At 32.5% G+C, this 13,368-nt stretch overlaps 2 protein-coding genes across 4 annotated transcripts in view; one reads left to right on the forward strand and one right to left on the reverse strand.

Annotated features, from left to right (window-relative positions):
- Window positions 1–7,590, reverse strand: part of LOC148610725 (uncharacterized) — a 29,820-nt gene extending 22,230 nt beyond the window's left edge. The window contains exon 1 of one of the 2 annotated variants that reach the window (XM_088596006.1): window positions 7,452–7,590. The gene's annotated coding sequence lies outside the window, so the exon portion shown is untranslated. The other variant, XM_088596005.1, reaches the window with a different exon arrangement.
- LOC148610726 (uncharacterized) overlaps window positions 7,591–13,368 on the forward strand; it is a 56,457-nt gene continuing 50,679 nt past the window's right edge. For both annotated transcript variants that reach the window (XM_088596002.1, XM_088596003.1), the window contains exons 1-6: window positions 7,591–7,733; window positions 7,883–7,971; window positions 8,769–8,875; window positions 9,984–10,167; window positions 11,699–11,835; window positions 12,391–12,552. In XM_088596002.1, the coding sequence (XP_088452128.1) occupies window positions 7,718–7,733; window positions 7,883–7,971; window positions 8,769–8,875; window positions 9,984–10,167; window positions 11,699–11,835; window positions 12,391–12,552 (695 nt within the window). In that variant the 5' untranslated portion in view covers window positions 7,591–7,717. The remainder of the gene's footprint in view (window positions 7,734–7,882; window positions 7,972–8,768; window positions 8,876–9,983; window positions 10,168–11,698; window positions 11,836–12,390; window positions 12,553–13,368) is intronic.

The following is a 13,368-nucleotide window of genomic DNA, read 5'->3' on the forward strand; positions in this document are numbered from 1 at the left end:
CCTTAAGGAGGTAAACATAGGGAAAGGAACATAACCCTTGAAATCAGTGATATGCTTGTATCATATTCAACTTCACCAAAGCCTATCAAGCTTTCATTTGAAATAGAATAGAATGAAATCAATCCATGTTACTTTGATGCTTACATGAGATCGATGTCAGTTGCTGAATACAAACATTCCAACGATTTGTTAGAGTTGCGTCCTTTACCCTAGGTCTACCTCCTTAAACTATCATAATTTAAGCCGAACTTTAGTAATATGACCACCATCACTAATCTTTGGTTCAGAAATTGAATTATAAGGCACTGACTGATTTCCTTAGGCATGCGATACATGAATGAATTGACACTGTGCTTTCCACTGCTGATAAAAGGATGTACCTCCCAAAAGTGTGGCTCAGGAAAACATACATGTAGTTTATTCTAACTTATATATAAATTCCAAACTAAAATAATGTTTATCTCTGCAAGGCATTGCCTTTTGACAATCTCTTCCATGCTGGGTATATTTGCTATTTCAAAGCTATTGCACCATCTTTGCAACTCAAGTGCTTAACCCAGATTCTTAATGCAAAAGAGACAGGTTAGTACAGTACAATAGAAACAGCTTTGCTCATTCCTTGTCAAGTTTTTTTTCACACTCTAAGAGCTATAAACTATCTGAATGATATACAGTATAAAAAGAGAAAACCGGTGTGTTAAAAGATTTATGACTACTGAAGCTTTACTTACAGTATGCAAGAATAATCAAGGAAACCTAGATTCTGGTGGAAATCAAAAGAATGTAATCCAGGGACAAAAACCAGACATGGAAAACAGACATACACAACAAAGTACATAAAATAAAAAAAAAATCCATACAAAGTAACAGCAGTAAATGAGCAACTTGGACTCTGGGAGCATGGATCATGTGTACTGGCAGGGTAAGTGTCCTCTACTTTTCTAAAAACATCCTCTAAGTTGCTCATAAAAAAGAGTTATCAATCAGGGTAGCTTATTTGGAAAGATACATGTAGTGCTTTTAAAACAAACTACAGGTTTAAACATGTCAACTGATTAAAAAATGCATGTACATGTACATGTATGTCTTCAAAAATATTCAAAAATGTTGCCAAAGATATTTGTTGGCAAAGCATTGTGTAACAGGAGAGCATGATTTGCCTTACAAATTTACACCTCCCCTACCAAGGATTGAACCTACACTGCTTGGCAACTGTTAGCTAGTGACTAACTGATTCAGCTAAATTAATCCTTTAGCAAAGTAAATCAGCTGGCAATTAAAATCTCACTACCTACTACAAGAGCAGGTAGACAGTCCTGCCACAATTATATTGAAAAAAAAAAAGACTCCAGAGTTCTAGTAAAGATAATCAAACTGGTCCCATGTGGCAAGTACATGTACTAATCTAAAATTGTAAATTTTGGAGGTAGACAACTGTTGTAATAATAATTTTCATTCAGAGGCCCAGAATTGACAAAAATGATACTAAATGTAGCACCCCTTTTCATGAAGATCCTCAGCTGGCATTCTTCTTTTTCAAAGGTCAGACACTTCATCTGCATTTCCATTTTCAGTATCTAAATTTGATGCTGTAAGGAAGACTTCACTTGCCTAACTATCATCAGTTCCTGTATCTTTACTTTCAACAACTTCCCATAGCACTGAATTTCTACCCACACTCCAATATCTGTATATTTGCAATTCTTCCAAAAATTCCATCCTGGTTGCACGGCATTGCTCCCGGACATTACAATTGCAATTTTCTGAATTAGTAATTGCTTTTTTTTTTAATTATGTTGATTGTGCAGGGGCAGATCCTACCGGTTAGGGGTGTAAATAGAATTGGAGGAAGACCTTGCGAAAAATCAAGATTTAAGGGGGCGTACACCTGGTACGCCCTTTCTTGGATCTGCAGCTAATTCACTAAAACAGTTGTATCATGGATCTTGTGAATCACATCATAAAAATCAAATTTCACATTCATTTCTATTTGTTTAGTGTCCAAATACTCTATTGCTGACCTTTTGATGTTAGAAATAAATCTGTGTCACAGATCAGAATTGAATCATATCTGCAATGTTCTATATTGTTTACGTCAACTTTTGTAACATCATATCAACATTTTGGTGCCCCCAGTGTCAAAGATCATAGTTCACATCAGTAATGCTCCTTAATTTTTTATTAAAATGTACCAATATTGTTCATGTCCACTTGAGTACAGTGAATGAACACAATAGCTTTTTACTATTTTTTTTACCTGCGAAGAACTAACCTTGAAACCCTAGCCAATTTGTGAAGGAAAACTGGGCCTGGTCGGAAAGCTGACAGGTCTTGTCAAAAAGCTTTCACATAACGGATTTGCTGTTAAATGGGGGTCTGGTGGAATAGCCATGGCCTTTTAAATAAAGCTTTTGGACTGTATACTTCCACTAGCAACCTTCAAGTGAGTCCAAAAACATTATACTTTTTTTTTTTAAAAATGACATTATTAAGTCCACTGATGAATGATTTTTGTCAATTCATCAAAATAACCTCTCCATTCGTGACATACATGTACACAAGATTCACTCTTGATGCGTGTATGAAGCAGGTTTTTAGCTCTAGTCTGTCACTTTCATAAAATAATAAAGTACTACACCATTGTCCTTTATGGTCTAATTTATCTTACAATATACTTTGATTTTTTTTTAATTTAACAAACTTGATTCTTTTTTTTTCAAGTGATAAAATTTCTAGCAAACTACATTTTGTACCATGGACCATTAATTGTGTCCCTGTTTAATTATCTTGGTATCTGAAAAGTATTTCCTTAATTAGATTTTGGGAATCCCCATTTTATTTGTTTACCGATTTTCCTGCCAAAAAGTCACATGGCAAAAGTGTGAACAAATGTCATCCATATTCTTTCATCAATTCTTTCATTTCTAAGTGTTTAGACATTTTCTGATGGGATAATCGTTGTTAAATGGATTTAATTTATTTAGTTATTAGGTAAGTCTGTTTCTGAATGTATCACATGGTTAAACATGGCTGTTAAGCTTGTATGCAGCCACGTGCACATGGCCACAATTGTGTTTACCTTTGACCAGATGATGAGAGTTTTGATTGGCTCAATAATATATTTACATTTGATTGACACCTCCCATGATGACATTGTCACTCACGGTCGTCTGATCTAATTACCGTTAATTGCCTTCAGTCGTAAATTGGTCATGGTCAGTTAACTCTGACCAGGTGTCAACATAATTTGATAATTAGAGAAAATATCCCTTGCTGATAAACTTCCTGTCAATTTTAATATACAAACCTTAGGCGCCAAGAAAATCGCTAACTGGTTATTTTTGTTGCCAGATCAAATAAAAAATCGCAAATTGCAACATTGGCGAAGCCCAGCACGACCCCTGGGAATAAAATTTTGGTGAGCAGATTGGCAAGAATTGCTTCTTTCTAGAAAATGGTAATATCTACTCTATGACCAGCATAATACATGTAACATTAGAGAAGATTATGTTATTGTGCAAGTCATATATATATCCGAATTAATCTGTTAAATTTTCATGAAAATTAAACTAAAAAAATATAATTTCAATTTGTTAACTAATTAATTGCTATTTATAATGTGGGAAATTGAATTTTCCTGCACCTATGGACACCACCATGATCATTTAATCTTTGGTATCACAAAGTCGGTTCATTAAGTGAAAGTAAATAGGTAATTGATAATGATGTCTGAAGAAAGCACAAATTTGAGACTTTTTTCACTATAATACATTGTAGTTGAACCCAAAAATTACAGAAAAAAGAGATTGAGGCACAATGTGTGAGCAAATGTCATACAACATTGACGAACTGCAGGATTTGCCAATAGAAGACCAGGATCTCTAAGGATAATCTTATGGCTACTTCCAAAGACTGTTCATGTTGCCAGTCAAAAAACTTTTGAAATACATTGTGTATATCTCTTTTATCAATTATGTAATCATAAGCTTGGCAAAACAACATGTTTTGGTGATTAGAAAAATAGGATCATAGAAATATTTAAGGGATATTCTAAGCTTACACATTTATATGCAGTACTTATATCAGTACCAAAGCAATTTAGTGACTTCACGAGCTAATCGGAAGCTGTTAGAACGGGTCCTACTAAACAAAGAGTGGTAAAGATCACAAAAGTGTGGTAAAGACTGGTCCCGAAATATTGATTTATTTTGTTGAATAAAAGTTTCTTTGTATCTATATAGTGATATTCTTTAATTTTTAGCTAAAATAAATGTTTTTGGTGCATTTCTGTAGACATTTATTTACATAGTCACGACTTCAACATTTTCATTTCTCCAACATGGCGGCCGTAAAGTCTGGAGGTACACAATTCATGACAATTTCAGTAAGTAATATTGTTTTTATGTGAGTTGTAGTTTAATCATGTTATTTTGTCATTTTCATATGTTCTTAAAACTTTTTCAGTCTTTAATATTTTATTTTATCATTCATTGATAACTCCCAGATGTCACGACAGATTTGTTGTAAACAAAGGATAGAGTAATTATAAAATGGATTCGGAATGGAGATGAAAAAAAAAACGTAATGTTCAAATAATTTTATATTTAATTTATTAATTAGTGGTGTGTTAAGCCCGATCAGCACAGAAAGGCTATATCCAAGCAATGTTCATATTAAGACAACCATTACATGCAGTAATTATGTAAATAATGGAAGAGCCCCCACGCCACGTCAAGGCTATTAAACGTTTGGGGATGGGTCCCCAAAATTCTTTAGCCAAAGTTTCGGTGATCAACCATACCCACTCCCTTCATTTCCTTTTATATCAGATAATTTTGGTTTCATATAGAAAATTTATTCTGGAATATTCAATCAAAAAATAATTTATAAATCTGGTAGCCTCTGGACAACCCAGTTAGTGCTACACTTAATGACATTATTGTATGACTCATTACAGTTGTTATACCAGAGTCGGGGTAGCCAGGGGTACTTTGAACGGGGCTTGAAGGCAAACTCCTTCAAGTTGGGCAGTAACCTGTTACACTGGTAACGGATGTCATACGAGTCTATCAGTTCATCGCGTATTTCGTCAAAAGTAATGAAGTCGTCGGAGGTAAGTATACCATCATGGCCAAACAACTTGGCAATAATCTTAGTAACCTCAGGTTGAGGTAAAGACTTACCAATATTATGTACCGCGTTGTCCTTAAGATGCTTCGCACAAAGGACACGCGAAGCATTGGGAAGGGACAACTTAATAGCTTTCATAAAAGCAAGTTCCTCATCTGACCCAAATATCATGTGGGACTGGTCAGTATCAAGCAACTTGCACTGAAGGTGGGAGGTGAACTTATGATAGGGGTCAAATTGACCATCCCAATGTAACAGCATGGGGCCTATCATAACTGGATGCACAGACGTCTGTGTGCTCACCAAATTAACATTTGGAAAGCACACAGGGGTGAGGAAACATGAACTTAAGTTAAAAGTTCTGTCTATGCCAATAACAGTACCTGTGTGACGACTTCTCTAATAAAGAGACTGCCCTTAACATGTTTAAGATGTCATCAGCAACGTTAACCCTATAAGTGGACTCAGGTCTGCCTTTCCTTTGGGCGTAGTACTTGGCATTCTGAGTAAAGCGGTGTGATATAATGTCTTCATTACGGGGGATTAAAGGATGTGTTCAAGATCTTAATATACCGATCTGAGGGTCCAATAACAACAGCGTACACAGACTTTATAGGTCTACCAATAACACTACTGGCAGCGTGCATGGTCAATGCACATGACCAACTACCAGTCTGTGCACAGTGTTAAATGGAATCAGGTAAGGGCAGGCATATATCTGGAATAAGTGTTTTTGAATGAATGCGTTGATAGTACGCAGCATTCTCAAACATCTCGAAAAATGTCTTCAATCTGAGCTCAGATGAAGCATTTTCGTTGCCAAATAATACCACCGAAATAGCATTAAAAAGGCAATTCCCATTGCCTGTGACAGCAACTGGGGTGGACCCCATCATCAGCAAATACCGTTTTTAGTCGCATTTGTAATTTTGTAGAGATTATAATTCAACAGTACGGGGTTGGAGAAGTAATAATTGGTAGCTTATTCCCACGTTTTAAACCAAGGGGTATGACAACAGATGCTTATGAGGAAAAAAGAAGTTCTATCAACAGATTACTACAAGACAAATTTAGAAACAGTAACAGAGTTATGTTTTGGAAAGTAAGAGGACATAAATCCTAAAGAAAGTGCATTTCTTTAAGACAGTGTCCATTTACCCGAAGAAGCATAAAAGACATATGTCAGACAAATTATATTAGCCATGTTTTGTAAACTTTTTAACCATTAAGTATTATCTCGTTTGTTTTAGCATGTTTGATATTCGTTTTCTAATAAATAAAGTATAGAAATTCCATTTATCTTTTCATCAAGATGTTATGAAATGGTTGAATATTACATATACTATAACACATATTACCAATGGTAGCATTTATTAGTACATACAAAGAAAAGAACTATATCATTTACCACAAAAAATAGATGGGATATTTTGACATTCGAATCTATTTCCTGATTAATTACGTTTCCTCACCGTCACCGTTACATTATTAGTTTATTTATCTAGTCGCCATTTTGAACAGTCTACGAGTGGAAATACATACTCCAAAAATCATTATTAAATTTAAAAAGACACGTTAATTTAATAAAATAACTTTGAATCATAACAAGTTATATACCACACATCATTGTTTTTGTTTATTTAAATGCAAATAAATAGCTATTTAACTCCTTCACATCACAAGACTCTGTGTACTGATCGCAAGACGATGTCTAGATGCCGATCTATGAATAAATATCCAGAATAGTAGTTGATATATTATTTTCAATGGTCACATAGAAAAATAAACACTATATAGATACAAAGAAACTTTTATTCAATAAAATAAATCAATATTTCGGCACCAGTCTTTACCAGACTTTTGTGCTCTTTACCACTCTTTGTTTAGTAGGACCGGTTAGAACTGTTGTATGTTCTAAAATTACATTTGTATATTTTTAACTTGATGTCAAACAAATATGTTACCTGTGTAAATATATTTTGTCAATTGTTAACGTTGGACAATTCAATACGTAATAGTTTGACATACTAACATATTACACTAATAAAATCAGGTCAGTAGTGAGAAATCTGATTCTGATTTATCTGAAGAAAATGAAACTGAGCTAGCAGTAGCACATCTAACAAGAAATTCTTATTACCTTTCTTTGTAAGTGCATTCCTCTGTACGAGAATCAATTTTATCATACAATGAAATTGATTAATAACAGAATTTGTCATTAAAGGCCATGACAACGTTAAGAACAGGGTTATTTTGCTAGCTGGTCAGATGAGTTTGTTTTCCTGCGCCATGTCCGGCCTATACTACCCATAATTCCTTACCGGAATTCGATTTTTGTCTTAAATCAAAGAATGCTGCGCAGTGCCCGGCATCATTTTTACAGAATCATTTAAGAACATTCATCTTGTCAGTCCTATTTTCGCAATTTTTGACTTCATTGGTTCCTCCAATTTGTTACCAACGCCATATGTACCAGATAATGCTCTAAAATTGGACTTGATCTAATGACATGCGGACCGGAAGTCGTTTACAATGATTTTATAGTGAAGGCGAGCTCCATAGAATTTTGAAAAATTCCCAAGTTTTTATGTTGAAAATGGAAGGTAATTGTATTAATACTGAAAGCCATGTACATGTGTTCGCATTTGTTATCGTCCACTTTCATATTTCTCATGCACGCCCTTCAAATAATGCATTATAGTCCTACAGAAAAAAAAAAAAAAACATAATGCACTGAATTTTTAATTTGCAGCCTTGAGGACATGGTATGAAGTACCTAGCATTGCACATTTCTGTTCCCTGTTTAGAGCAGCTTTTGATCTTCCAGACTTCGACATTGAGGTAAAGTTGATACGTTAGATTTTGTACCCAGAACCAACCAATATTTGGCAAGTTATTTGTTGTTTTTATATCTATGATTTTATTTTTCTTGACATGCTAAAATGTATTCTCAATCTTTTAATTAAAAAAAAAAACATAATTTTGTGTTGATGGTATTTCGTTATAGCAATGAACTGACACTACATTACTAGGTGTAAATAATTTTTAAACATATACAGTTGGGTAATTTGAGGATAGCATTTTTGTAGTCAATAAGTCAATTTGTTTGGTTTTGTTTGCCTTTTTCAATAATACAAATATGTTACATATAAAATATGCATCTAAGAGAATCACAGGTTTCTAAGAGACTATGATTAGCAAGTAACAATTCAGGTTTTACTGTACATTTTGTGAAGAAAGGGAAGTAACTCTTAAATATTTTTTTTCTTATCATTAGATACAATGTGCAGTATTTTGATGATCTTTCAACTTACTCCATTTTTCATATTTTATTTCTGCTTCTGCACTGAAAATTTGATGTATATGAATTTTTGCTAGAATATTTTCAATCAAACAATATTGATTGTATATTTATTCAGCTCTATAATTTTTGTTCAAAACTCCTCATCTGATTAATTCTTAAGAAGCTGTATGTATATAATCTAATAATCCATTAAGAGATTGAACTGAAGACTACTACCATGCTGTCTAATGATTTCAGAATGACTTTCAAGTATGCATGTTTTCATGTGTAACACAAATGTCTAAAGAATTATACATACTGTTTACTGTTATTTTTCATTTTTTATTCTGTGTAGGATTTAGAAATTGGTTTACAAGCATTTAGTGAAGAATTAGAAAGTCCTTTTGTTATAGAACTTATCTGTAAACTTCTGAGAGGTTGTTATAGCAGAACAGATATAGAGTAAGTATTATATGCAAAAAGATTGATGTTGGTTTAAAGTTCAGGTGACATTCCAGAAACTAATTGAATTTATTGTGAACTTCCCAAATTGAAAACAAAAATAATCAAACAATGAAAAATCAAAGATTAGAAGTTTTTAATGTGTTGGATTGTTACAAACGACATTTACTGGGATCATCTTGTACATGTTTTTATCTCCTTTGTGTAGTTAACAAAACAATGTAAAGTAACATTATTGTCTTCTTTTTGTTTATTGAGTTAAAAATTCTAGGTCTTTAAAAACTATTTTATTCCTATTTCCAACTTAATATCTAAGGAAAAAGAGTATTTTCTTTTGGAGACTGAATTTTTCAAGCAACATGTGATAAGTTACAAGTATATATAAACAGTCTGATGTAATACTGTTTCTTACTGGACTGAATGAATATTCACTGTCTACATTTTACAGGGTTTGAGGACTTAAACTTTATGTGGAGTGTTACATTTTTAAAGGAAATTCATGTAATTTGTCAAATCTGATCAAAATGTTCATATACCTAGACTTAAAGTAGATCATACTTAATATTTCTAGTAGGTAAATTTTCTAGTTTTTCTGGAAGATTACAGTGAATGAACATACTTTAGAATTTTAATGTAAAAACATAGGTCACCTAACTTGATTTTATACTTTATTAAGTTAAACATTATTAAGGCAGTTTTTATATGTTTCCTGTGGGGAGTTTCAATATTTCGCAAACAAATAAAAAAACTGGTAGGGAGAATTTCTTCTAAATTTATATAAAGAACTCTTAACTGACATTCTTTCATATTTCAGAAAGAAAATTAGGGTCACTTAATGTTTTTTCTTGTAATATTAAAAGAAGTATTTCTATAGAACATTTTCCACCAATTATCTCCCCTCAAAAGAGGCATTACACAATGTTTGTAATTTTACCATACAATTGTTTGTAAAAATTCTGTTAAAATAATTTAAACATGCTATATTTGCATCATTTTGAACATTATTATTAGTTCACTGACTATGTTTATATGATTTTGTAAGATGACAGAAAAGAATACTCTGTGCAATACATATGATCTAACTTTAAATATAAAATACCTTTTTCAGGCCATTTAATTATGAGGTTTATCTAAAAGACATATTCAAATACAGAGCAGCATTAGAAGAGGGTGAAAGCAATCCGTTTAAAGACTCAGATTTCAAGTCATTGAATCTGAGAGATAAAGTATTAGTCATACATAGATTATGTGATTACAGACTTGATGCTGAAGATGTTATGGATCAATTGAAGGTATTTGTGATGCCTGTCTGAACACTTTTTAAATTCCTCTTACATCAGATTAAATGCATTTAAAATCTGTCTTAACAATACGCAGGTCTCACTGCATTTCACTGGCACTTACATGTAGTCAGATAGAATGCATACCTGTAGAATATATGGTACTAGAATTATGAAATTGTTTTGAAAGGTTTGACTGTTCCAAAATTTAAATATAAATATATTATCATATAATATCAGCCCAATAAATTCTTGGAGAAACAAAACAGAGGGACAGACTGAGTCAGTCAATAAAATTGTGTCTGTTTGGGATTTCAGTAATTAACAGTATAATTAATATTGAGGATCAAGTCAACTATACATGACAAAATACATTTATAGATCTTTTAAGCTAATTAATCAATACTGAATAAGTTATTGTACCTGCTTTGATGGAACTTGCGAAGACTGTGTGGCCCACCTGAGCAGGTTTACTTATACTGTATAAGATATACAGTCGAACTTCACTCGCTTGAAGTTGGATGTCTCAAACACTCGGGATTTCTCAAAGACAATTAAAAAAAAACAAACTTTTCTTATATATAATCAACATAAATAACTTTGGATTTCTCAAACACTCGAACTGACTAGTCGGTCCGTTCAGTAATAAATCTCGGAGAATAACCCTCACTAACTCGAACTCATCAGCCATTTTGTCAGCTTTGGAAATGAAAGGTGTGAAAAACTGAAACCCTATCATTAATCAAAAGTCATGATCACTAATTAGATAGTTTTAATTTAACATAGTATTGGATACTGATTGAAGTTTGAGAATGTTCCAAAGTCAGCATGATGAAAGCATAAAAGAAAATTTAATGTCAACAAATTATTGAAGAAGAAACTTGAACTCTGAAAGTTTTTAAAAGCAAACAGTATTTTTAATATCAACAAGTCAACATAACCTTCAGAAAGTGAATGAAAAATATCAAAGACCTAACAAAACTTCGTACGTAGTGAGCAATTTCTAACGATAAAATCAAAGTCGGATCGGCAACGGAAAAAATCCGGAAATCTAAGAACTTCAATTTCTCAAACGCATGATGACTTGAACTAATTTCAATGGTCCCTTGGAATTCAAGCTACCGAGGTTTGACTGTAGCTCTTTTGATTACACATGAATTTACACTTTCGAATTTATCTCTGACAGAATTTATCTTACCTCATCAAATCCAATGACAATTTCCAAGTTACTAACAGACTCTCTATATAGTTGTTAAGTACGATGTGTTGATGTGTAAGACACATGTAGATTTTTATGCATTTTAAAGATACCCGAGGTTTGCAATATACAAACTTATTAAGTGATATTTTATTTATAGATTATACACAAATCAGCTGAGTTGAAATTTCCACTGTATATCTTTTTTTAAAATGTTGTTATAAAAACAGAAAGTTCTGCAACCCCTCACTGAATAAAGCTTTGAAATGTTTACAATGTAATGTTATGTTGGTGTGTAAAAAAATTTGAGTATACTCAACTTCATCTTTCACTTTCCATTAACAGGGTTTAGATGGAGATAATATGAGAATAGCTCCATTAGGTGTTGATGATGAAGGAGGTACCTACTGGTATTTCTATGGCAACAGACTATACAAAGAGGATCCAGGACCTGTGGTCAAAGAGGAAATACCAAAGAAAAAGTATAAGATTATTTATTTATTATTATAATCCCTACTTGCAAAGTAGTGTGCATATAATCAGTTGGTTTCCAAATTATTATTTTTACCGGTGAACTTGTCCGTATGTTTTCTCGGAAACTATTTGAGGGATTGGGAGGAAACTTGCTCAGAAGTTGGGCCTCACCCCACAGATGTGCATCTCACGAAAACAATTTTGAACTAATAGGTCATAATTTAGGACATTGCGATATCTTGGAAACTTAGCTGGCCAGGAACTTGAAACTAGCCTTGATATGGATTCAACTGATTTACTGTACAATAGGTATGAAATGGAGATAATTTATTATTGTCTTCATTTATTCTTGTATATGGTGGGCAAATTAAAGAAAAATACAATGAAAAAAGTCATAAAGCTTAAATGTATATTATAGGGTTGATAGCTGACCTAATCAGGTTTCTACTTTAGGAGTAGACACAAAACTATTAAGGTATAAATTGATGCAGATTAGTGTTGAAGTATAACTTGCATAGAATTTTAGGGAATTGTTAGTTTAGATTCATTCCATTTTACTTCAGGAGAAAGGAGAAAGATAAAGTTGAAAAGAAAGGGAAAAGTTCAAAAGGAAAGAGTACCAAGAAAGCTATGGGAAAACAGAAGAAAGAAGAGGAGACACCAGCCAGGCGATCAGCGAGGGGAAGGGTGTTAACTAAGAAGAAAACTTACGAATCAAGTGAAAGGTAATAGTCATAATATTTAAGAAGTTCTCTACAAGAAACTGCTGCTATTTATTGTCTATCCCTTTCCCTTTCTTTCTTTCTTTTTTTGTTTCTTTACAGTTTATGCCCATCTCTTAGTTTACTCTGTTTAATATAAAAATACCAACCATTAAAGTGTGATTTCTCTATAGTGAGAAAATAACCTTGCTTTTATATTTGTATTTCATTTTTCATTCTTTGTTTGTGTATTTTTTTTTTAATTCTATTTAGAAATGAAAACAAAAAATTAAATGGTTTCAATTAAATATTTCCTGATTGACTTCAATTTCAGACTAATTGAAAGTTGTTATCATTGTTAAATAAGCAATTATGAACATTACGAGGAGATCAAAATACATTAAAACTAATTGATTATACCATTCATCTAAACTTTAAAACTTACACTAAATAAAATTTCAAAACGAAATAAATGTTTAAATTTTACAGTTCCAATATTTATACATTTTTATTAATATCAGTCCACGTAGTATAAGTTGCAAAGAAATTAAAGTTCAAATTTTACACTTTCAGTATTAATAGAAATATTATTCATAATTGATAAAATAATTTCTCATGGTGTGGGTGGGGGAGATGGGTTTTGTCTGGGAAGCTTTAGTCCTGATCCTATTGTTTCCATTGTAAAGCAATGTCAAGTTAATTAGTATCAACATACATGTACTAGCATTTCTAACTGATTGATCAGCCTCTGTCATGGTATTTTCAACTTTACCATATAGTAAAATAGAACTTAAGCATTTTCTTTTAATGAAAGTTTATGAATTGAATTGAGGCCATACC

The sequence above is a fragment of the Perna viridis genome, chromosome 8 (assembly GCF_037379345.1).
Source record: "Perna viridis isolate PV_CMFRI_1.1 ecotype Kerala chromosome 8, ASM3737934v1, whole genome shotgun sequence".
Lineage (NCBI taxonomy): Eukaryota > Metazoa > Mollusca > Bivalvia > Mytilida > Mytilidae > Perna > Perna viridis.